The sequence below is a fragment of the Gigantopelta aegis genome, chromosome 14 (genome assembly GCF_016097555.1).
Source record: "Gigantopelta aegis isolate Gae_Host chromosome 14, Gae_host_genome, whole genome shotgun sequence".
NCBI lineage: Eukaryota > Metazoa > Mollusca > Gastropoda > Neomphalida > Peltospiridae > Gigantopelta > Gigantopelta aegis.
In genome coordinates this window covers 53,817,318-53,845,231 of record NC_054712.1, presented here as the reverse complement: position 1 = coordinate 53,845,231, position 27,914 = coordinate 53,817,318, and the positions used below count along the sequence as shown (strand labels likewise).

Genomic DNA, 27,914 nt, shown 5'->3' with positions numbered 1-27,914 from the left:
ACACTGCTCACGAATTTCACATTCACAAGGATAGTGAATAATTACTGTGACAGTCAACATGTGGTCAGTATAATGATAAAGTGTGTCTTGTTTAACGAAACCACTAGAGCACATAGATTTATTAATCATCAGCTATTGGATGTCAAACATATGGTCATTATGACAGTCATAGAGAGGAAACCCGCTACACTTGTTTTCATTAGCAGCAAGGGATCTTTTATATGCACCATCCCACAGACAAGATAGCACATACCACAGCCTTTGATATACCAGTCGCGGTGCACTGGCTGGAACAAGAAATAGCCAATGGGCCCAACGACGGGGATCGATCCCAAACTGACTGCACATCAAGCAAAATAGAACAGATACAAAATTAAAAAAACATGATGCTGAGTTCATAATGGAATTATCGAGCTCAGTTGATTAAACATTTTTTCTTTTCTTTTTTTACTTTTTGTGTCTAGTTTTTTAAAATTTAAACATAGAAAAGTGCTGGAAACAAATGTTTAACAACCCCTCAGTACATCAGTGTTCGACTAATGTTTGAGAAAGTCACTAGCCCTCACAACAGCTTTAGCTAGTACCCTATGTATTATAGCAATACAGTTGATGATTTCCATTAGTCACTAGCCCTCACAACAGCTTTAGCTAGTACCCTATGTATTATAGCAATACAGTTGATGATTTTCATTAGTCCAGACCACAAGTTCACTAGCTGGGATCAAGTGTTAGTGAATTTGCTGAACCCTGAGTACATTTTAAACAATGACTCTTTGGTATCTAAAATATGGTTAGTTCAACACTTGACCAACAGAAAGAGAGAGAAAACTCAATGCCACCATATATAAGCTTCTCATACCGATAAAGCAGCAAGCGATCTTTTATATGCATTTTCCAATAGACAGAACAGTACAATATACCATGGCCCTTGATATTCCAGTGATAGGATACTGGTTGGGATGGAAGAAAACCCAAGTCTCTAGATAATGATCAATCTTACAACCTACATAGCACCTCAAACGAGCACTCTACCACTGAGCTATAGCCTAGCCTTCACAAGGAAAAGGAGATATTTGTGTAAAAAAAAAAAAAAAAAAAAGACGAAGATGATCTTTAAATGTCTTAATTTTTTTTAAAAGCTTCTAGTTTTCAGTACAGACTTTCCATTGTACTAAGCTTCCTTCTAACTTGGTAAACTGTGATGGCTGTCAAATATTTCATCATGATAATTAAACTGCAATGTTAGCTTTCAGTCAAATTTCATGTCTGTCCTATCTGTCGGCAGACGTGAAATGTTCTGCTCACCCCGAGCTCGCCCTGTGTCTGTCTATGGGGTGGATTGGTTCAGCTTTCTAAACAATCAATGCTTTTTTTCTTCTTCTCTTTTTTCCTTTTTTTTTTTTTTATTTTTTTTTTGGGCAACAAAAAATAACTAATATTTATAAGAGAACATGATGGTGTGGTACAAAACATGAACTCAGTCGACTATCAGGACAAATTTGTGTCATTATGTGCGTAAATGAGCAAACCCAGCATTCAAGCTATGGTCACAGCAAGGTTAATAACTCATTAATGTACAGCCAAGCTTTACAATGAAAATCATTAGAAAGTTTCTAAAGAAAAATCCAGACTAAATTTGCTGCGAAGGACATGTCCCCTTGAGTATTGTAATGTCGAAACTCCGAGGTAGGATTTGATTGGAACGAGCAAATATCAAAAGTGACAACAATACGAAGTCCACTTACATGTTCATATATATGTTTATTGCAAAGCCAGAAAATATATATTGCTGATCTCAGGTCAAAACATGCATCAACTTTGGCCATGCAAGTCAACATCAACAATTTTATTATTATTTCCTGCAGTAGCTACAACAGCACCATCTACACCAGATATAATGATGTGCTATCTCAAATAATAATATTGCAAAAGCACCATGACATTGTGGGTCCAAATGAGGTTACTTGAGGGCAAAGCCGAAGTTATAAAAGTTGTCTTGATTATATATATATATATGGAAAATGTGAAGGAAAGTATTTAAGGTACCAAGACAAATAATGACAAAGGTGGGCCCCTCAACATAGAAATTAAATTTACATGACAAATTTTATAATTATAACATTTGTTTTTATAAAGGAAGTCCTTAGTCTGGAGGGCCCCTCTGGCAGGGGTCCCAGGGTAATTGGCCCCTTTGCCCCTTTATAAATCTGGCACTACATGTACCAACCTTTTTTGTATAATCCATGCTTTTTAAAAACAAACAAAACAAGCCCAACAAATTTCTGTATCGTTCAAAGACCATGGCATAACTCAGTGAAAAATACTAGCATGTTAATTAACTTAATATTTACCAAATACTGGGATGACCAGAAACACATTGGCTTTCCACATTTGTCAAAACTGATAAAAGAATATGTAAATAATACGTCATTTAATGGTAAAAACCCCCAAACAATGCTAACAAGATATGATGTAATATGACATAGTCATCAGCTGCAAGAACTGATGTCATAGTATACAGAACTTTGTAAACAAAATGTGATACAGAATTGCGGAAGAAAACAAATCTGTTTGTAAATGTCTTTTATGTCATTTCAACAGATCTTTAAGGTAGCACTAAAACAAATAACTTCTGGCTGGGTCAAAGTTCGAGGTGCAATGAACTTTTGATAGAGAAGTTAACACCACAAGTCCTGTGATTGGTTATAAATGTGAGTATGTTGATTGTAAAAAAAAAAAGTTTTATCTGGGCTAAATATGTATGCAATTTTATTTCATCTAGTACCACTGTGTCAAGTAGCCTTGTGCTTGGAACATGTATGGGGTACCTGTAAAAAAAAAAATGTACTCAAATTTTGTGCGAAACTAGAGGTGTTATAAAAACATCTGGTTATACCGAAAATGAGCCATGAAAGGTACCATTTTCTTCAGTTAATACTTTGAGATAGGGGTTGCAGCACTAATATTTATGGGTCATAGTTTGGTTGATATATTGCATGTAGTGTTTTTAAGCACAAACGTTAATGTGGTCACTTATGGGATTTTATTTGGTATAGTACAACCTTAAAACATTTCTTCAAGGATCCGTTTTCTTGTGATTTGTGCGAGGAAAACCATTCCCACGACAACTGTCCTTGGTAGTGTTGTTCTCTACAGGTGTGTAACTTTATCAGTAGAGTGCCTGCCTGCCGGAAGAATCCTGCTGCACTTAGAAATTAAACTGGAGGAAACGTGAGTACCACCCACTTAAACAGAAAAAGAGTCCATCAAAAGTTTCAGGACACTTCTTCCACAGTGCTAATGCTAATTTCATAAATGAATTGGTGTCAGATCACAACAACTTTGTCTTGCCCAACTTTCTTCCATTGTCTAATACCCAATTAGGAGATAACCATATTTATTACCCCAGCAGGCACTCATAACGGGGAAAATAAAAATCATAATTTCTCACTGAGAAATTATCATGCATTGGTTTAATGTACACTACTATTGGATGATTTGACGCCAACAAACCAATCACTGTGTCGGTACTAAATATGACGTCATCACGATTTGGCAAAGCACACACAATGACGTCACGTAGTTTAAAGCTGTGCGTTTACGTCTTTCTGGTTTCAGTGTTAAAGTTGTAATAAAATGGTAGTTTAATGCAATTCATTATAGATTTTTATTACAGAATATATAGAACTTTGGGTTTGGAAAATTATCAGTGAACCGTGAATAAAAGACAAAGTTAAAGCAATACCCAGAACAGTAAAGTAGTTTACGTCATTTCTATATACATGGACATGTAGCCGATGTAGGCTTTAAAAAAACAAAACAAATAGCTGGGATAATTAATAGAATAACAAACTCGGAACTAGTTATTATCAAATTTATGTCCCTCATGAAATAATTTTTAGATTTGCAGGTGTTATTGTTTATTTGATCCCGCAAATATAAGTTGTGACCAAAGGCGTTAGCTTACGGTTAAAAATTAAACATTTTCATTGTAAACCTTGCCAGGTTTATTATCATCATTATGTTATTATTACTACTACTATTATTGTATTGTTATTATTTTCATTATTATTTATTTACTTAATTATTATCATTAACAGTTGTTTAATGTGATTATGATTGCTACAGACTTCATTGCTACGAAATAGGCCTATAATTAATGTACATACCGTGTTCGTGTCTTGCCAACACTTAGTCATGTTTCCGACAACAAATACACTCCAATTCTACGGGGAGAGGGGTTTGTGAAAAACAGTTACCACACAGACACACCAATCCACATTATCAAGTCTGTGTCCCCTTGCAACAATCTTGGGTGATTCGTCATCTGTTGATGAATCGGATGAATCGACCACAGAACACGTTTCTATTTTGGCAGTAGTGTACATTGGTTCAAACTGGAACAGTCGTTAAAAAACCCAATCCCACCTGTGTTCAGCCTCTTCAAAAAACTCTTCGCTATCCACTTCGTGCTCACTGTCATAATCCATCTTTGTTTAGTGGCCTCTTTGTATCAGGTCAGGTCATAGGTTTCATATCGCGTTTTCTTACTGTAGTCGGAGCTGACGTCACTTCCCATCTGGCTGCTGTAGGTGTGGTTACCAAAAAGGATGCAAGATGGCTACCCCCAGTTAGTAGTAAAAATCTTGGTTTTTAATTAATTGTAAAATTATGCATTTTTTATAGTTTAAACTGTCGGTATGTGTTGGTGGACCAAATATGCATCTTTCCAAAACATCAGGCTGATATTTCAGTTTACCCTTCCTTTAAAATGTGTCCAATATTGAGATTTTAACCTATTTACATCTATGCTCGAATGATGCATGAACAAATCAAAGCGTTTTATGACGTCATAGTGTGTCAATATTTCAGTCACAAGCAGGGTGAAGCAATCTGTTACATCTCCATATATTTAAAATGTTTCCAACACTGTGGATTTAATTAAACCAAGACAGCCCAATCCATTTAACAGTCTGGTGCAATTTATGTGCTAATAATCATAGAAGGTTTTTGGGTACAAACTCATTGACTAGTCTTAGTTTTCTCCTTTAAACTGTCGGTGTTAAATTTCTCACATGACAGACATCTCCATTAACACTGAAATAGTGACATTGTGTAAACAGTCTGCTGAAAAAAGATAATAATTTCACGTTTGCATGCATCTTGAAAAACTACACAGGATGGCTAACAGAGGCTATTACCGTAAAGCTGAATTTTAACAAGTTTAATGACCGTAACTTTACCATACCGTAAAGCTTGAGTTTTAATAAGTTTAATTTTACAACTTAACAAGACATCGTAATATGAGGGTGGGATCTAGGTTGGTTCACATGTTTTGGTCGCAGGTTCACACTTTGCTGGTGGATCCATTCTCTGACTGGTTTTTCCCCATTTCAACCAATGCTCCATGACTGGTGTATCAAAGGCAATGGTATGTAATGTCCTGTCTGTGGGGAAAATGCATATAATAAAAGATCCCTTGCTGCCAATGGAAAAAGGTACGACCTCTGTTTGCAGATATCACAGCACAGTTCCTTCTGTGCGTTACGTTTATTAGATAACTGATCTGAGCATCTGGAATGATCTGCTATATTCCTCCTGAAGGAAGGAAGGAAGGAAATGGTTTATTTATGGTTATATGGCATCAAACTTATGGTTAAGAACCACACAGATACTGAGAGAGGAAACCCGCTGTCGCCACTTCATAGGCTACTTTTTTCGATTAGCAGCAAGGTATCTGTTATATGCACTATCCCACAGACAGGATAGCACATACCAATTAGGCAGGGGTGTAGAAATGGAAAATATTTCACTAGCCTGCCAGACAAGAACAAACTACAATTTACTAGCCCGCCAGAATTTCTATATATTTCATGACGAAAACATTAAGGACACTTGGTAAGTTATCAACATCACATGGCAAACGCACGAAATCAAACCCCAAACCGTGACTGACAAATTGATAGATCAAGACTATGTTATTCACATTTCTTTCATATAGATTTCAAAATAGAGATTATAAAATCAAGTGATATGCTGCAAGTATTTAAAGTCACACGCCTTAGTTTCAGCCCACGAAAATTAATTCTAATTTTGGTTAATCTACAAAACTGTAACACACTTATTTCACGTTTTTATAAAATAGAGTGAAAAAGCAGGTTTTATATCGATAAATACCATGGGAATCCCTGTGTCCCAATTACTTGAAATAATTTTGAAAGTTAGTATTCTGATGTCACCGGTAGATGTCGCTCGAAGCACAGAAATGTAAGTAAAGTGCAATTTTATTTGTGCGAAAATCGGTTTAATAGCGAAAGACAACGGTGTAATGGTTAACAACTAGGGCGAGTCCCTTTAATAAAAGAATATATTCAAAACATATTGGCAACATACTTTCAACGTAAACAAATAATTTTTAGGAACTACTGACCTTTGACCAGCCCTGTTTCCTGGTTATTAGACTAAATCAGAACTACTATCAAAATGGAAACATTTTTGTTGCCGAAAATGGAACATTTATATAGACATAAAAATAAAACAAAGTTATAAATCCTTAAAATAGCTGTTGTTCTATTGAAGATATCATTCACAATTTGTAATGATACCGTTTTAGCCATACATTGGGGTTGGGTTTTTTTTTGGGGGGGGGGGGGGGGGGGAGAGAGTTTGGTACCGTTTTAGCTATATAGCCATAGGTTGTGGTTCCATTTTAGCCAACGCTAGATTCCATTTTGTCCAAACTGGTTCCATTTTTGTGTGGGACCTTTTTGGCATGGTTCCATTTTCGATATAACCTGTTTCCTGAATGTCACGCTTGTGCAGTTTGAAACTCTGAAGTCGTCTATTGGCAATGTATTGTTGTATATTTCAACATCATTCTGAACTGTTTGTTTGAATAGTTTAGAATTCCTGCATGGCTGATGCAGAATTGTGGATTTCAGTGCAAAAAAAAGAACAACAAAAAAGAAAGAAATATATAAATAAGAAAATGATAGATCACCTGTCGGACTGGTAGTTGCATTTTTTAATTCGTCCGTCAGAATTTTTGCTCGCATTTGGTGAGCGGGCGAGTACTTTTTCACCCTGAGAAAGTTCCCAATTGTTTCCAAGACAGCTCCCTCCATGTCAGTGTTAAACGGTTCTTAACGTACAACCACCACTTGCAGGCTACAAAAAGCTATAAATTTAATGACTTGCAAAAATAGAATTAGATTCGAAAACCTGACACGCAACTTGTAAGTAATGATGCTCTTAAGCTCTCTAGTGTGGTAATTAGATGAGTCAGTGTTCAGTAATAATGGTGGTTCATAGGAGGTCGTACAGTGAGAAATCTCCCAAAACGACTGGCCAAATGACAGAGTATATTACTCGTAAGTGGTAGGTACGACCTGTAAGTGTAAGTGGTTTGACAGACACGGTCTGTGTCACCTGCTAATCAGACCAGTCAAATGGCTCGAGGAAGAAAGAAACCAGATAAACGGCTGTATTCCGTGGAAGATGGGGGTGGGCTGGGGAGGTAATTCAGGTTTTTTTAAAGTGCAATTTTATTTGTGAAAAAATTGGTTTAATAGCGAAAAACAACGGCGTAATGGTTAACAACTAGGGCGTGTCCTTTTAATAAAAGAATATATTCAAAACATATTGGCAACATACTTTCAATGTAAGTAAATAATTTTTAGGAACTACTGACCTTTGATCGGCCCTGTTTCCTGGTTATTAGGCTAAATCAGAACTACTATCAAAATGGAAACATTTTTGTTGCTGAAAATGGAACATTTATATAGACATAAAAATAAAACAAAGTTATAAATCCTTAAAATAGCTGTTGTTTTATTGAAGATATCATTCACAATTTGTAATGATACCGTTTTAGCCATACATTGGGGTTGTGTTTTTTTTGGGGGGGAGGGGGGGAGTTTGGTTCCGTTTTAGCTATATAGCCATAGGTTGTGGTGCCCTTTCAGCCAACACTAGATTCCATTTTGTTCAAACTGGTTCCATTTTCGTGTGGGACCTTTTTGGCATGGTTCCATTTTCGATATAACCTGTTTCCTGAATGTCACGCTTGCGCAGTTCGGAACTCTGAAGTCGTCTGTTGGCAATGTAGTGCATGTATTGTTGTATATTTCAACATCATTCTGAACTGTTTGTTTGAATAGTTTAGAATTCCTGCATGGCTGATGCGGAGTTGTGGATTCAGTGCAAAAAAAAAATGTCAATTAAATATTAATATGAAAAACCACCACAATTCTATCATGAAGAAATCATTGTATTTTCAAAAGGAATATACAAAATACAGATATGTGATACCCATTCAAAAATAAAATCTGAAATAATCTCTAAAAAGCTGAAATCTTTCTACAATAGTTAAATAAAGGTCATTTTTCAGCATTCCAGATAAATTCAGTGTGCTTTGTGTTACACTATATAATTTAAAAAAAGAGCTGAAATTAAGATGGCTCTATGAAGATTCTATGCAACTACACAGCACAGCATGCTTCGTTTTTAAAATCAGAAACTAATTGGACGAATTCTTAAGGGCACACGTGGTATCTTCTTTAATTTCTATACAACAGAAAAAGCCAAAAAATATGTATGAACAGAACAGCCTCAAGGGTTCCCAGCAGAGATTGTTTGTCCTGAATAGAATATAAAACAAAAAAAAGTAGATATTTTTAGTAGATCTTATAATGCAATTATACAGTGCTAAGTAAAACTAAAAACCTTTTTTCACCCACATCTTGTTTCTAGCCGTTTTATGCAAACAGGGAAAAGGAAAGGAAAGGAATGTTTAAACAAGACACCCCAGCATATTTCAAACTAGACACCCAGCACATTTCAAACTATACACCCAGCACATTTCAAACTAGACACCCAGCACACTTCAAACTAAACACACAACACATTTCAAACCCAGCACATTTTAAACTAGACACCCAGCACATTTCAAACTAGACACACCAGCACATTTCAAACTATACACCCAGCACATTTAAAACTAGACACACAGCACATTTTAAAGTAGACATCCAGTTCATTTTAAACTAGATACCCCCGCACATTTAAAATTAGACACCCCAGCATATTTTAAACTAGACACCCCAGCACATTTATAACTAGATACCCATCAGATTTTAAATTAGACACCCCAGCAGATTTTAAACTAGACACCCAGCAGATTTTAAATTAGACACCCCAGCACATTTAAAACTAGACACCCAGCAGATTTTAAACTAGACACCCAGCAGATTTTAAATTAGATACCCCAGCACATTTTAAACTAGACACCCAGCACATTTCAAACTAGACACCACAGCACATTTCAAACTAGATACCCCAGCATATTATAAACTAGACACCCAGCATATTTGAAACTAAACACCCCAGCACATTTCAAACTAGACACCCCAGCATATTTTAAACTGGACACCCCAGCGAATGTCAAACTAGATACCCAGCACATTTTAAACTAGACACCCAAGCAGATTTTAAATTAGCCACCCCAGCACAGTTCAAACTAGACACCCCAGCACATTTTAAACTAGACAATCCAGCAAATTTCAAACTAGGCACCCAGCACATTTAAAACTAGACACCCAGCACACTTCAAACTAAACACACAGCACATTTCAAACTATACACCCAGCACATTTTAAACTAGACACTCCAGCACATTTAAAACTAGACACACAGCACATTTTAAACTAGACACACATCACATTTAAAACTAGACAACTAGACACACAGCACATTTAAAACTACACACATACGTGGTATCTTTTTTAATTTCTATACAACAGAAAAAGCCAAAAAATATGTATGAACAGAACAGCCTCAAGGGTTCCCAGCAGCAAGGGATCTTTTAATTGCACTTTCACAACAGACAGAACAGCACAGGGCTTCTAGAATTTAAAAAAAATCCACTAGCCATGGGATCAGTGATTTAAAAAATTTACCAGCCAGAATGAAAAATTCACTAGCCCTACTTTACTTTAACTTAATACAATTTTACTAAATAATAGTAATAATCAGATATGTCACATAAAGAGGGAATGAATGAATGAATGAATGTTTAACAACACTTCAGCACAAAAAATACATCGGCTATTGGGTGTCAAACTATGGTAATGCAAACAAATAAAGTGATGATCAACATCAATATAAAAATTCAAGATTTAAATAAAAACAGTGTAAAGAACTGTGAAAAAATACAAATATCACAGATAGATATTGACTTTTACTCAAAATTTCAATTGTATCTTGAAGAAAAACAAGGGTATTTGTGCTGTATTGGCCATTCTCACCATGGTGAGGTTACAGCACGTGCAGGGGCCTAAAGAGGGAGATAGAGCTTAAAAACAGTAACATTGGGGGTTGAGGTGGGGTCAGGATATTTATATTTACAAAATAGACTTAACTACAACATTTGACCCCCCAAAAGAATTTCACTAGCCGTCGGGCATGGCAATAATAGTTATTTACTAGCCCAACACTAAATATCACTAGCCATGGGAGTGGGGCTACCATAATCTAGAAGCCCTGCATCCTTTGATATACCAGTCATGATGCACTGGCTAGGCTGGGTGAAAAATGGTTTCACTGAGATAGGACTGATGAAAAAGTGTTTTGTTTAACAACACCACTAGAGCATCAGCTATTGTATGTCAAACATTTGGTAATTTTGACATATAGTCTTAGAGAGGAAATCTGCTACATTTTTCCATTAGTAGCATGGGATCTTTTATAAGCACTTTGTAGTAATAGCATATCCCTCATTTTGTTTGCCTGTAGTAAGTAGTTGCCAAGGTTATTTATCTCCTTATTGTTTGTAGTTGACAATAGCTGTATTAGTTTAAAAGCACTGGGGTTCTTGGAGTAGTATTTCTTAATAAATCTCTTTCTTAAAGTTTCGTATTGTGGACAGACTACATGATCAGATAACGTGCTGATGGTGTGTGAAGCAGGAAGTCACCAGACTATCACTAATGTGTGTATAAATTACCAAACATGACACGTGAGCCATGGTCGCAGCAAGGTTAACAGCTCATTAGTGACAGCCAAGGTTTACACTGAAAACCAACCACCAGCAAGTTTCTAAGGAAAAAAGCTAGACTCAGTTTGATGTGAAAGACATGCACCTTATAATAATCATCAAAACTCCATCTGTTGCACGGTAAAAAACCCACTCTGCCCAAATTATAGTTACAGAGAGGAAAACTACTACATTTTTCCATTAGTAGCAGAAGCAGGACGTAGCCCAGTGGCAAAGTGCTCGCTTACTGCGCGGTCAGTCTGGGATCGATCCCCGTCAGTGGGCCCATTGGGCTATTTCTCGTTCTAGCCAGTGCACCATGACTGGTATATCAAAGTCTGTGGTATGCTATCCTGTCTGTGGGATGGTGCATATAAAAGATTCCTTGCTGCTAATCGGAAAGAGTAGTCCATGAAGTGGCGACAGCGGGCTTCCTCCCTCAATATCTGTGTGGTCTTTAACCATATGTCAGATGCCATATAACTGTAAATAAAATGTGTTGAGTGCATCGTTAAACAAAACATTTCCTTCCTTCCTTCCATTATTTGCAAGAGTTCTTTAATATGCATCATCTCACAGTATTTGATATACCATTTGTGGCTGAAACGAGAAATAGCCCAATGAGTCCTCCATCAGGCGAGCGCTTTACTACTGGGCTACATCTTGCCTCCCAATAATCTAAGTTAGGGTAGCTGTTAATCAGTCCTCAATGTTGCCTCCCAATAATCTAAGTTAGGGTAGCTGTTAATCAGTCCTCAATGTTGCCTCCCAATAATCTAAGTTAGGGTAGCTGTTAATCAGTCCTCAATGTTGCCTCCCAATAATCTAAGTTAGGGTAGCTGTTAATCAGTCCTCAATGTTGCCTCCCAATAATCTAAGTTAGGGTAGCTGTTAATCAGTCCTCAATGTTGCCTCCCAATAATCTAAGTTAGGGTAGCTGTTAATCAGTCCTCAATGTTGCCTCCCAATAATCTAAGTTAGGGTAGCTGTTAATCAGTCCTCAATGTTGCCTCCCAATAATCTAAGTTAGGGTAGCTGTTAATCAGTCCTCAATGTTACCTCCCAATAATCTAAGTTAGGGTAGCTGTTAATCATTCCTCAATGTTTTTCACATCAAGATCTGCAACACTGCTGTAAGCTATGGCTGTATCGACAAATGAGACAGTGAGAGGGACAGAAAGCCAGAGCTGAGCGGAAATATTTTAACATGCTCATATACCACAAAGGTTTCAAGCATGTATAGCATGGATAGTCAGACACCCGACTCAGGACAGAAGTAAGACTGAGAGATAATGACAAAAAGCCAGAGAAGGAAAGAAACCTGGTACCATCATATATATGTAATCGACTCCTATCAAGAAGTATCATCTGTAAAGTCAATTACCCTACTTCCTAAGATGTACACATATTCTGTTTCACATAAAATGTATTTTTGCTTACTAGAAATGACCAGAAACATATTGGATTTGACAAAATCGATAATTTAAGCAAGAAGTTGTAAATAATATTCAATTCAATGATAAAATAAACCCCACCATGATACACTGTATAAGTCATGAGCTGCAAGAATTGGAAATGTCATACCTGGACCTATTAACCTATGATAGGTCAATAGATTCTTGTAGAAAATAATATAAACTAGTTTCAATATACAAGAATACAAAATAAAATAAACTAGTTTTTATTCATGTACATTTGTAGATGTTTTTGTTTTATGCCATTTCAAGACGTTCCTAAAGAAGTCAGTGGATTAGTTGTCTTGTTGTTTATGCCAGGAATGCAATTCACAAAAATAATGTAGCACTTAAGGTAGTACTAAACCAAATAACATCCGTCCGGCTGGGTCAAAGTTCGAGGTGCACCCAACTTTGAATACAGCAGTTAATACCACATGTCCTGTCATTGGTGATAAAATAAAATAGTTTCATCTGGGTAAAAAATGTATACACTTTTATTCATCTAGTACCACTGTGTCAAGTAGCCTTATGCATGAAACATGTATGGAGTACTTGTTTAAAAAAACAGTAAAAAAGATTTGTGCAGAACTAGGGTAGTCACAGACACTATCTGTATCTTTGAAATGAGCAGCTTGACCCCCATTTTTTGCTGATTCACATTAAGGGTGAAGTGTGGTAGTACTTAAATCAGCAAAAAGCCTTTAAAATGGCAAGTTTAATGAATGCACCAAACTGATACAAATATAAATTATAATAAGAGCTTCCCACAGTATAGAAGGAAAAGTGCACCGCAAACTATGGCTGTTCCAACGATCGATTATAATTTTAAAAACTGATCGGTTAAGCCAAAGGTAGGTTGGTGTTTTAGCCACTTATGTTATTATTGTTGTCTATGGGAATTGATTTGGTGGTGTACACCCTATAAGCAATGTGTACTTTATGTCATGTCATACAGAATAGATATAACAGACAAAATTAAATCATACTCTGTTATTACTGTCTGCAACGAGTATCATGTGACATAATCAAGCCTAAGAAACAAAGAAATAAAGAAAGAAATGTCTTATTTAGTGACGCATTCAATACCGTACATTTTAATTATGGTTATAAGGCATTGGATATATGGTGAAGGACCACCGAGATAATCCCAGAGGAATGCCGCTGCCACCCAAAACTTAAGAATGACACAATTTCATTGTTTTATCTTAAAGGGACATACTCTACTTTTTAAACACTAAGGCATCTTTTTGACTATTATAGCCGTTTTTTGATAACTGAAATCATACTTTACTTAGATTTTATGGTTTAGATTATCAATTCTCCATACATTTGAAGTGTTTTTGGTCATCATGGTGTTTTTAATATCACAAAATGGATTTCTCATATTTTTAAAAATGCACGTGCGTCTGAGAAATAACAGTTATGAAGTCGAGTTTTAGTCTATTTTTAGAGGGTATTTCACCATTTCAAAGTCACAGACTCATGTTTCACTCAATTGTAACTTTATCCAAATGTGTTACAGGTATGTAGATTAATTAAACTTAGTGTTAATTTTCACGGCTCTGTCCCTTTAAATACTATATACCAACATTTAGTCGACCATGCATCATGCACTTTACCACTAGGCTAAGTTTCACCTCAATACAGAATAAATGCATTTTTGAAATACATGAATAAAGTTTTTGTGATCCTTAAGTTTGCCATTTTTAATTTTAGATTATATTGATTCACCAAGGAAGCATTTGACAGTTCATAAGAATTTGAAGCTGTATACTTGACACAATTATAGATTGCTGGTTCACGTGAAATATTGTACTAGTCCTAAGAGTTGAATGCCCTAGACAATGTGCTTGAACCTTAATTGAAAAAAATCATAAAAATAAACTGAAATGAGTTTAATCCAAAAAAGAAATTATTCTCCTCTCCAGCTTAAACACTGCAATTGGACAAGATGACAACTTATGAAAAATGGTCTCTATTTATATTTTAATTTTTTTTATCAGACTATCATTATTTGTAGACATTATCTCATGAGATGATCACTTTCTTGACTAGATATAATAATATGAGAGTAGATAGGTAATTAGTGACCTTTGACCCAAATCCTTGACGCGCTGAACCCATCCTTCTGATCCAGTAATAATGTAATCTATCATTTGTGGTTATTCAGTATGGCAAAGCAAGGCAGACATCACGAAACATAGCAATACATCTCCTCTAGGTCAGGAAGGAAGAAAATATTTTATTTAACACCGCACTCAGCACATTTTATTTACGGTTATATGGCGTCGGACATATGGTTCAGGACCACACAGATATTGAGGGAGGAAACCCGCTGTCACCACTTCATGGGCTACTCTTTTTGATTAGCAGCAAGGGATCTTTTATATGCACCATCCCACAAGACAGGATAGTACATACCACGGCCTTTGATGTACCAGTCTAGGTCAGGATGAAAACCCCAATTATTTCACATAATTAAATGTCTTACATACCATACATATAAAACTTGATTGGTGCATTCATAGATGTTCATCACAATGCATGTTAAAAACAAATAATAAATAACTTTAAAAAAACTAAACATTACAATAAAATCGATTAAAAATATTAATTTAAAATTTAAATTAATGAAACAAAAAGAAGATATTAAACATGCATTGTGATGAAAATTCACAAAGAACTTGTTTGTGAGACATGGAGCTAAACACAAAATGTTTGTGAGAAATGGAACTAAACACAAAATGTTTGTGAGAAATGGAGCTAAACACAAAACATTTGTGAGAAATGGAACTAAACACAAAATGTTTGTGAGAAATGGAACTAAACACAAAATGTTTGTGAGAAATGGAACTAAACACAAAACATTTGTGAGAAATGGAACTAAACACAAAATGTTTGTGAGAAATGGAACTAAACACAAAATGTTTGTGAGAAATGGAGCTAAACACAAAACATTTGTGAGAAATGGAGCTAAACACAAAATGTTTGTGAGAAATGGAACTAAACACAAAATGTTTGTGAGAAATGGAACTAAACACAAAATGTTTGTGAGAAATGGAGCTAAACACAAAACATTTGTGAGAAATGGAACTAAACACAAAATGTTTGTGAAAAATGGAACTAAACACAAAATGTTTGTGAGAAAAGGAGCTTAACACAAAACTTTAACCCACAAATTTTAATTCATAAATTGTTTTAAACATACATGACTTATAGTTTGTGTGAAATGGACGTAAACACAAAACTTTAACTTTGAGATAAATGCAGAAGTTGATGCCATCAACACTGGAAGAAATGTGATACCAACATCTCGCCTTTTTACTTTGTAAAGGCAAGACAAAAGTTTAATACAAGTTCATGATTTGCAACTTCACAAATATGACCCATGAAACAGAGCTAAATACAAAACTTTAAAACACAGAAGTTGATGTCATGACAGCTGGCAGAAAAGTAATACATGCACCTTGCCTTTTTTACTTTGTAAATCCGAAACAAAACATTTGAATCCAAGTTCATGATTTGCAACTTCACACAAATATGACCCATGAAATGGAGCTAAATACAAAACTTAAACTTGTAGCTAAATGCAGAAGTTGACACCATCACCACTGGTGGAAATGTAATACCTACATTTTGCCTTTTTATTTTGTGACGGCAAGACAAATTGTTTTAGTACAAATTCATGATTTTCCACTTCACAAATATAACCAGAAGCAGGATGTAGTCCCGTTGTAAAGTGTTTGCCTCATGTGCGATCAGTCTGGGATCGATCCCTGATGGTACGCCCATTGGCCCATTCCTCGTTCCAGCCAGTGCACCACAACTGGTATATCAAAGGCCATGGTATAAGCTATCATGTCTGTGGAGTGATACATATAAAAGATCCCTGCTACTAATGTAAAAATGTAGCAGGTTTCCTCTCTGAGAATATGTTAAAATTATCAAATGTTTGACATTCAATAGCCAATGATTAATAAATCAATGTACTCTAGTGGTGTCATTAAACAAAACAAACTTTTAACTTTTACAAATACAAGCCAATCATAAGCTCAGGCAAGCACTCTACCCATATTTCTTGCCCTGTGTTTCACAGTTCAAGGCTGTTTACCCAAAGTAGCTGCCAATGTCCAGTGAATATATCTCAAAACAACACAATTAATCTGTAATGAAATCATCTGACTCTAAAATTACACAGGTGCATCCGTTCCAACAGCTGATTACATACACTTCAGCTGATTACATACACTTACAGACATAACAAGCCTGTACATACGATATATCTAATATCAAACCCCAGTGCAATATGTTGATGCTGTCACCAGTGGAAAACCACTCTATATGCAATGTGTATGTGTGTGTGTTATTTTCATCACTCTGAAACAATCAGGGGCACCCTCTATTAAGACATTGAGATAGGTCAGCCCTGGGTTAATGTCTTGTTAATCACGGCCTGTGAAAACTAATCAGAATTTCTTTCCGAGATATACACGGTAATGTTTAATAGTTACAGGCAGCGGGGGATAATCACATGAATCTAACCATTACAACAAGATAAACAACGGTCTTCACACCGACTATACAGAGTATTTCATTTCTGCTGTTCTAATAACACATATATTCATTTTAAATGATCTATTATTAATAGTATTAAGTTCAGTTGTCACCACGTAGTCCATTTCTGGAGTTTGATTTTAAAAACATACAAACATGTCTTAAAGTTACCCATTAATAATATGTTCAGATCTGCCACAGCAAGTTTCTTTTTTCTGCCATTTAATTAATTAATGTTTAATAATTAATTATAGGATATCAAAGCATGTGTGCAGGGTGATTTTGGGGGTTGAAACACCCCTCTATACTCAAGCATTTTTAAGGAAAGGTACATTGTAGTCCGATAGTGTGGGTGGAATCACATACAAAAAAATCCTGCCACAATATTTATTGCTTTGACTTTGGTGCAATCTAAAGCCCTGACTTTTCATTTGGTTCGTTACCATAATATCTGCAGCTCATATATTACCCATTAATTAAACTCATGCCAATGTCACTAATACCAAAAAAAATAGTGTTGTCTTTGTTGTTTAATCAGGAATAAAACAACATCTGGAAGCCATACATTTATCATCGAAGTACAATCTGACCATATCAAGGTACATGGTTACTGTGAGCTTTTGATCAAAGAAATGGGACAGTTTTTTATTGTTAAAATAACATAATTATGGAAAATCTAGAGTATCGTCTTTGTATTATAAAGTTGAGTTAGTATAGGATTTCATTTTGGTATGTCATACTGAAACAAAGGCACTTAACAGTACCATAAATGAATACTTTCAAAAATATAAAACCGGTTTTGTAAATCAAACCAAAATAACCTCATTCCACTTCAGTACTTGCGAAAACATGTTGGTCTGTTTCCAAGGAAACCTTGGACTTACCAAAAGAAAAGGAAAAGTCAATTTTAAAACAATATATACTGCACTTACCTGTTTGTTAAGACTGCATATTTATACTGTCTGGATATGTAACAGTAGATATATACATAGAGATTATTATATCAAACAAGTGTCCGCATTTTGGTATTACTCGAGTGAGAGTGAGGATAATACAAGTCAGTTATGAAAAAAAAAAACATCTGGAAATTTTAATATTGACCCTAGGGTCTCTGGAAATTCAATACTGACACTAGGGTCTAGAAATTCAATATTGGTCCCAGGGTTAGGGTTGCACAGTGGTCTAAAATTGCAGGCCCCGTTTAGAATGTATACAAAGCATAAGTCAAAATTATAACGTAAGTTTTGAATGAAGAATATGGGAAAATTTTTGAACAAACGGGAAAAACTCGATAACACTGTACACATGATTAAGAATCCTGAATTGTGGAAAAATCTGGGAAAACTTTCACATTTGATCACTGCAAATCTGTAAAAACCTTTAAAACTGATCCAGACTTGATCACTTGGTGGTGGGGGGGGGGGGGGGGGAGGGTTAGGAAACACCACGATGATAATTTTATGACTGACGAGTCTGTTACATTTGGTTCCATATACATAAATAATTAAAGGCACAGACCCTAGTTTCAACCTGTAAAAATGGACACTAATTTGGGTTAATCTATAAACTTGTAACACATCTGGATAAAGTTACAACAGAGTAAAACAAGAGTCTGTGATGCTGAAATGAGAAAAAACCCGTAAAAAACCCCGACTAGAGCTTGCCTCCTGCTTCGGAGTTGGTCACTGGCGATGTCAGAGGCTAAATCCGAAGTGGGCGTGCCTGAACCCTTGTGGATAGGGGCACATTAAAGCCAGTTTCCATTCCATTCCATAACCATTACTTCTCTGAGGTATGCACATTTTAACATCAGGATGACAGAAACACTTTGGATATACGGAAATGGATAATCTAAACAATAAAATCTAAGTAAAGTATGATTTCAATTATCTCTAATAGTAAATATATATATATATATAAGTAATAGTGTTTAAAAACTAGGGTATGCCACTTTAAAATAAAATTAAGTTTTCATGGTGATGGGTATGTACCAAAACAAATTGCCTTCCATCCAACACCCCTGTGATCAATTTTGGAACAGTCTCCAAGGAATAACACCACTATTGTAGCCAATCTGCAGAACGTAATTCCATTAAAATAAAGAGTGACCCCACCCTACTTTTTGTTTTTTCAACCAGAACTGATCACACTGTTAGGTTATGCAATATTAAAAGGAAAGGCACACAATAATTATGGTGTAAAAACAGTTGATTCCTGCATCTAGAACTGAATTCCATATCATGGTGTGTGTTGTCTGGATACTAAAATTTAATAAGAGTTGCTTCCCTTTGAGATCCCTCAAAGTAAAGAGAGGTAATATTTCAAACTCTTCTGCTAAGGTCAAAAGTTAAAAACACTGTTTTTGTGGTTCAATCGTTACATAGGCTAATATTAAACTCTTGCAACTGCCCACAGCAATCAGCAATGCTGTGGATTTTTTAATTCTCCAACAAACTTTTTTTGTCTTGGGTCTTATATTCCATGTTGGGTTTTTTGGGGCCTTTGGTCATTTTCTTAAATGCAGATGTTGAATATTTGTCTGCCCAGTTATGTAAAAGCAATAGTGATGAAATGCCTTAAAGGTCCTATGTCAAAGTTAAATCTACTATATTTCGTTATTTTCACATTTATTTATAATAAATATCTACAAATTAATCAATCCCAGACATAATCTTTCCATAATTAACTCAAGAATAATACATTTTAAAAAGTCTTGTTCTGGACAACAAGACGGGTTCCCCGAATAATGTGGCTAAATATAGCATGGTCAACATCTTTCTTTCTTTATCAGTTGTATGGAAAACACTTAGTGAGTTGAATGTGTAGGCCTATGCATAAAACAGTGACATCACTAATTAATGCATGTGACACACTCTCAAGATTCTACATAAAATAAAAATTTTTTACTAGTAAATGAAATTATTTGGTTGTAATATTTTTTATAGGCACACAGCTGAAGGTATAAACTTTATGTTTAAAGCAAACATTAATAAATATTTTTGGCAGGAACCACCATTAATGCAACTTTGACATAGCACCTTGAAAGCAGTAAACATAGCAGGTCAGGTACTTTTTTTAACATGCTAACATACCACTAAGGCTTCGAGCATGTCTGTCCCGGTGCCGATCTCTGAATAGCCAGAAATCTGTCCCGGTGCCGATCTCTGGATAGCCAGAAATCTGTCCGGGTGCCGATCTCTGAATAGCCAGAAATCTGTCCCGGTGCCGATCTCTGGATAGCCAGAAATCTGTCCCGGGACAGAAAAATAAGTAAACATAGCAACTTACCTCCGAATCGAGAAACACATGACAATGTGATGTTTTCCCATCCCTCCCAGCTCTCCCAATCTCCTGGACGTAGCCTTCGAAACTTTTCGGCATGTTGTAGTGGATGATTGCCCGAACATCGGCCTTGTCCAGACCCATGCCAAATGCCACTGTTGCCACGACGATGCGAAGATGACCAGACATGAAGTCCTTTTGGACTCGTTTTCTATGAGCCGGAGTTAGACCAGCGTGGTAACTTTCTGCATCAAGTGACTTCTTTCGCCGTCCTTTTTTACCTTTTTTCGGAATAGGCTTGCTAACTGAAAAAACAAAATCAAAATTATGATTTTAACTGAAATTAATGTTTGATTTCTTTCACCGTCCTTTTTAAAAAAAATAAAATAATAATAACATGTTTTTTTAATTAAAAAAGAAATCCATGATTTTAATTGGAATTAGAATTGTTTTCCCCATCCTTGTTTCAAACCTGTTTTGGTCAAGTTTTTGATTTATTTTTTTGGCCATTCATTTTTAAAAATGGTTTTGAAAAAAAAAAATCTTGTATTTTTTAATAAGACTACTCGAGCACATTGATTTATTGATCATCAGCTATTGAATGTCAAACATTCGGTAATTGGGTGTAAGACTGTAAAAGAAGTTGAAAAAGAAGTGGTGTTCGCAGGAAGAGAAAAAGGAAAGGCAGGAAAGGGAAAGAAGGAAAGATATGAAGTCAAGGCTCACATACAAATTGGGTAATGGCTCAACAGCAAATTAAGTAATGGGTCATTGGTAAATTAGGTTATGGGTTGTTGGTGAATTAGTGGTTATGGGTCATTGGTGAATTACGTACATAAGTCACTGTCAAATTAGGCAATCATTAACTGTCAAATCAGGCAATCATTCACTGTCAAATTAGGCAATGGATCACTGTTAAATTAGGCAATGGGTCACTGTTAAATTAGGCAATGGGTCACTGTTAAATTAGGCAATGGGTCACTTTTAAATTAGGCAATGGGACACTGTTAAATTAGGCAATGGGTCAGTCAAATTAGGTAATGGGTCACTGTTAAATTAGGCAATGGGTCACAGTTAAATTAGGTAATGGGTCACTGTCAAGTTAAGCAATGGGTCAATGTCAAGTTAGGCAATGGATCACTTAAATTAGGTAATAGGTTACTGTCAAGTTAGGCAATGGGTCACTATTAAATCAGGTAATGGGTCACTGTCAAGTTAGGCAATGGGTCACTGTTAAATTAGGTAATGGGTCACTGTCAAGTTAGGCAATGGGTCACTGTTAAATTAGGTAATGGGTCAGTCAAGTTAGGCAATGGGTTACTGTCAAGTTAGGTAATGGGTCACTGTCAAGTTAGGTAATGGGTCACTGTCAAGTTAGGCAATGGGTAATTGATGAATTAGACAATGTTGCAGACTGTAACATGATACTTAATTCTTTTTAATGACAGTGAAACACAAAACATTATTTATTAAAGTGTATTAGACAACTAACGAGGAACACCAAGATCCATTTCTGGTTTCTGGAGACAGGTTCTCAGAAGCGTGGCGACACGGTTCACTTCTTCACGGCGCGTGCAGTACACAATTATAGAGTCACATTCTGTAAACCGCTCACCTTGCAGAAGGTTCATCAGTGCCTGGAAAACAAGAAAGCACACCATGGACACTAGAACAGGAACTTCTTACTACAGGTGAGCAACTAAAAGACCTATACATTTTGAAATGGTAAAAATAATAATCACACACAGTAAAACCTGTGCTAAACAGCCACTAAAGGGTTTTGTTTGTTTTGTTTAACGACACCACTAGAACATATTGATTATTAATCATTGGTTATTGGATGTCAAACATTTGGTAATTTTGACACAGTCATAGAGAAGAAACCTGCTACATTTTTCCATTAGGAGCAAGGGATTTTTTATATGCACCATCCCACAGACAGGATAGCACATACCACGGCCTTCAATATACCAGTCGTGGTACACTGGCTGGAACGAGAAAAATCCCATTGGTCTCACTGACAGGGATCGATCCCCAACGACCGGGGCATCAAGCGAGCACTCTACCACTGGGCTACATTTCGCCCTTCCCCCCACTATAAGGAGTATCAGAAAGATACTTTTTAACACAGGTCACTCTTTAATACAGTACAGTTTATTTTATTTTAAGAAAAATAAATACATGGCCTCTTAACACAGGTGGCTGCTACAGAAGGTTTGACTGCATACTGTTACATAGGGATAAAAATGCTAAAGGAAAAACAATCGAGAAAACTTTGCTGGGAAATTAGAGTTTCACCAGTTTTCAGGCAATGCTAAAATCCAGTGGAGAAATTTGTTTAAGTTTCGACACTCTAAAATGCACATTCTCACTAGGGATGTAATAACTGATCGATAACTTGACACGTTACAATATTTCTGCCTACATGTTTCTCAACAGTGTTCGAAATGAGAAATTGTCTGTTTGTCCTGAGAAGTGAAAATTTGCTTGGACAAGCAAAATGTACGGTACTTAGATGGTTGTCTTGTGGACAAGTAAAAATGTATAATGTTTAATTTTGAGCAATCAAAAACATCGTCCTATATAAAACTATGTATACCATATGTAATACAAAAAATATTGTGAGACAGTGAGCTCAGGACACCCAACCCTGACACTGCCATTCTATATTCTGGGGACAATAAAAACAATATTGTGAGACAGTGAGCTCAGGACATCCCAACCCTGACACTGCCATTTTATATTCTGGGGACAATAAAAAATTTTTTTTTTAAAACAATTGAAAAACAAAAAAACATGGTCCTTGCACTTGAATAAAACTAACAACTTATTTGAACAAGTAAAAATATTGATAGACAAGTAAATTTCCAGATGTAGTGTGGATTATAAAAACAATTCTGCTTATTTCTATCTGTTTTCAATACAATGACTGACTGAATGGCTAACAACACAAAAATACATATCGGCTATTGGGTGTCAAACAAAGGTAGGCCCATCATCCTTGTATAAATGTTGGTGAAGACTGAAAACAAGTTTCAACAATTAAATCCAAACCTCATCTCTGTTTTCATCCTGAGACACGGACAAAATCAAATTTTTAGGAATTGGTGAACCCCGAATTGTAGCTTCCTTGACATCTTCAATCCCAAGATGCCTTGAGACATCGTAAGCAGTTGCTTTTGTAGCAGTGGCTGTGAGTCCGAGAAAACATTTCACTCCATATCTTTCTCGCAATACCTAAATAAAAAAATAAAAAAAGCTTTTAAAATGTTAGATGTTAGATTATTAGTCATTACAAAGTTTAAAGTTTGTTTTGTGGAGCATGACTCAATCCTCTATAAATTCTTTAGCCACAGTCTAGAATCCCCACCCCCCACCCCCCACCCGCTACAATTTCTGCGTACGCACCTGAAAAAATCTACATTCAGGCAAAACTCAGCCTGTAAAGGAGATTTTGGACATGAGCGGTACTAAATAGGCCCCTACGAATAAAAAGTTGACATGTGTTTTGTTTAATGACACCACTAGAGCAATTAATTTATTTATCATCGGCTATTGGATATCAAACAGTTGGTAATTTTTACATATAGTCTTAGGAGAGGAAACCCATTACATTAGTAGCAAGCAATTTTTTAGATGCACCATCCCACAAACAGGAGTCATTACAAGGTAAAAGTATTAAAACATTTCACTCCGAATTGTTGACACAATACCTGAGGGGAAAAAACATTAAAAGTTTATATGTTAGATTATTAGCAATTACAAGTTAAAAAAGGAAGGAATGTTTCATTTAATGACACACACAACACATTTTATTTACGGTTATATGGTGTCGGATATATGGTTACGGATCACACAGATATTGACAGAGGAAACCTGCTGTCGCCACTTCATGGGCTACTCTTTTCGATTAGCAGCAAGGGATCTTTTATATGCACCACAGAATAACACATACCACAGCCTTTGATATACCAGTTGAGGTGCACAAAGGGCCCACCGACAGGTCAACAAAGAAAGTAAGTTTTTAGCAGACATACTATGCAGTGTATTTTTATATAGTTTTTTAACATTTTCCATTGTGATTACATTTGAGCATTGTCTTATAAGACAAAGTACCAATACAAAGTGACGTCATCAGATATGACGTTCCCTGACTTTATATTGTGATGAATAAACACATGTTGCTACGGCTGGACCAATACAAAGTGACGTCATCAGATATGACATTCCCTGACTTTATATTGTGATGAATAAACTCATGTTGCTACGGCTGGACCAATACAAAGTGACGTCATCAGATATGACGTTCCCTGACTTTATATTGTGATGAATAAACTCATGTTGTTACGGCTGGACCAATACAAAGTGACGTCATCAGATATGACGTTCCCTGACTTTATATTGTGATGAATAAACTCATGTTGCTACGGCTGGACCAATACAAAGTGACGTCATCAGATATGACATTCCCTGACTTTATATTGTGATGAATAAACACATGTTGCTACGGCTGGACCAATACAAAGTGACGTCATCAGATATGACGTTCCCTGACTTTATATTGTGATGAATAAACTCATGTTGCTACGGCTGGACCAATACAAAGTGACGTCATCAGATATGACGTTCCCTGACTTTATATTTACATTCATTGAGAAATTAATAAACTCATGTTGCGATAGCTAAGGGCTTCTTATAATAGCCTCAGGAGAGTTTTTGTTTGTTTGGTTCCACAAAATATATTTGTATAGCCAACAAAATTCTGATGATCGTAAATTTTTTAACTTTTAATATTAGAATGCAATGGTTCTGATTGGCAGTTTGTGTAAATTTATAACTGTCACACAAACAGAACGCTTCACATGAAATATTGTCCCCTGCATAAAACTTACTACATGGGTGGGAATTGGTGAACTATAAAAAAGAGGAAATCTTGAGGGGTCCCGGAAATTCTTGAAATCCATGGTTAAAATCTGTGCCATCTGACACATTTTGGAGGAAAGGATGATTAAAATGCGAGGAAGTGCAATGTTCCATGAGAGGAAAACAGCTGATCCAAGAAGAGTTCCCACCCCTGTTACTATCATGAACAATAGGTATCATCACACCACCATTTTTCGTATCATTACTAACTGTAGCAGCTTAACATAGTCCGGTTTAAGAAATAGGTTTTCATTAAAAATAATTAAAAATTGATAAATGCTTTTTCCCACGTTTTCTTTGATAATTACAGGTAGATTGACCTATGCAATATTTAAATAACCCTGTCTTTAGAAATGTGTTGTTATTTCTAAATGTGGTCACATGGAAATGGGTACAGAGGAGCCAAACGAGACACTGCTCATTATGGATGGATAACTCGGGGCTCGAAACTCGACAAAAAATATAGTGGCCCAAAAAATAATAATGGATGTTGGCAAATTATGGTAAGGGATCCACAAGCAAGATTTTAATGTGGAATACAAATATTAATAGTGGCTCATATGTTATAGCTCTAAAGAAGATCGCCCACATAATATTATTTAGGCAACTAACGCTATAATGTTTTAATATTTAAGTTGTCTAAATGGGACATTGGTCGCATTTGGTGACCTGGCCACACAGGCCGTTTCGAGCCCTGTAAATAAAAACATTTTTGGTCAAACTGTATCGATTCTTTTTCATGCTATTTAACAAGTGACTACAGCTTCAAAAAGTGGTGGTCACTTATTCTTTGTGATATCATGCTATTTTTAACACTATTTATTCTGAGATGCTCTAGCTTATGGGTGGATAACTAAAACGTTCTGTGGTCAACCTGTTTCGACTTTTTATCATGTCACTTAAAGGGACATTCCCGAGTTTACTGCATTGTAAGATGTTTCCAACTAATAAAAAAATTTTACGATTAAACTAACATATTAAATATATTTTCTTGTTTCGAATATTAGTGTCTATATACTCAATGTGTTTCTGGTCGTCTTAATATTTGTAAGAAGCCCAAACTGGATTTTGTTTTCAAATAAGTTTGTACGTACGAAAAAAATATTTTAGGAAATAAAATGAAATTTAACGTAGTACAAATATTAGAATGATCAGAAACATGTTTAATATATAACCACTAATATTTTATACAGAAAAATACGTTTGATATGTAATTACAATTGTTAAAAAGTCTCTGTTAGTCGATAACATCTTAAAAATTGCAGCAAACTCAGGAATGTCCCTTTAATAAGTGACTACCACTACCACTGTACAGCTTCAAAAAGTGGTAGTCACTTATTCCTTGTGATATTATCCTAGTTTGGACACTTTTTTTTTTGGAGGCAGTATTTGCATTGAAGTACATGGAGGACTTGATGGAGGCGTGCAACCTATAAAACCCACGCAGGTAATTAGATAAAGCAAACTTGGAACATCCTTCACTTGCTAGACATACAGTCAAACCTGTCTTAAGCGGTCACACAAGGGAGTAGATAAAAGTGGCTGCTTAAGACAGGTGGCTGCTGAGTACAGGTTGCCACACATATAATCTTTAAAACATTTGTTGTTGTTTCTTGTTTTACTGTCTGTACTGCTAATCAAAGGATGTGTGTTCACAGTTGACTATAAATCAACTTTTGACATGTCGTATCCTTCAGAACTAATGCAAATGGAATGTATTAAATTAACCATTCTCACCAAGTTTGTTTTCTTTTTCCATTTAATTATTTAATTCCTACTTCATGCACTGTATTGCCATAGTTAGGGAACCTACAAATGTCAAGCGTAACCTGCCCAGAGGCAATTAGATGCATTCCAGAGTCAGACTTTCTTAATTGATACACAGTAGAGATGTCGGGACTGAATAGTATTCCCGAAGGTGTGAAGATCGGTTTTTGCTGCACCTTATTGCTGTTGTTAAAATATCACTTTTGTATAATAGTAAAACTTTACTATAATAGGGGCAAATGTCCTAGCCAACATCTCTACTGGGGGGCAAATGTCCTAGCCAACATCTCTACTAGGGGGCAAATGTCCTAGCCAACATCTCTACTGGGGGGCAAATGTCCTAGCCAACATTTCTACTGGGGGGGCAAATGTCCTAGCCATCATTTCGACTGGGGGGCAAATGTCCACCTATCCATTTTTGGACTGGGGGACAAATGTCCTGGGGGGCAAATGTCCTGGATTCGATTTTGGTGGCCGCTGGCCGTGTTAGACAGGTGACCGCTTATTACAGGTACGTTTACATTATAAATCATTTGGGAGGGGAAAAAGTGGCCGCTTAAGGCAGGTGACCGCTGAGTACAGGTGGCCGCTAGGACAGGTTTGACTGTATATTGCATTTAAAACAAATTTAAAAATTCACAATGCACTTGTACTTGACGAAACAGCAGGTACACCTTTCAGTGTTATTACCAGGACTGTACATATCATCCAGAGTTGCAGCCCACGCAGATGGAGCCACTGTATTCTCAAAGGAAATGAAATCTATTATCAGCATCTCATTAATTAAAAGAAGCAATTCAATCTTTTGCTGAGTTTTTATGATGTGGCTTTCTTGTACTCTCACTACATGTACATGTATCTCCTACATGCTTATCTGTAATTCAAAGTGAATAATCTGC

At 36.0% G+C, this 27,914-nt stretch overlaps 1 protein-coding gene across 1 annotated transcript in view; it reads right to left on the bottom strand.

Moving 5' to 3' along the window:
- Positions 1-20,126: 20,126 nt before the first annotated feature.
- Positions 20,127-27,914, bottom strand: part of LOC121389337 — a 46,264-nt gene continuing 38,476 nt past the window's right edge. The window contains exons 14-17 of the mRNA XM_041520933.1: positions 23,380-23,562; positions 21,818-21,962; positions 20,332-20,630; positions 20,127-20,291 (exon numbers count right to left, since the gene is read on the bottom strand). Coding sequence (XP_041376867.1) covers positions 20,127-20,291; positions 20,332-20,630; positions 21,818-21,962; positions 23,380-23,562 — 792 coding nt within the window. The remainder of the gene's footprint in view (positions 20,292-20,331; positions 20,631-21,817; positions 21,963-23,379; positions 23,563-27,914) is intronic.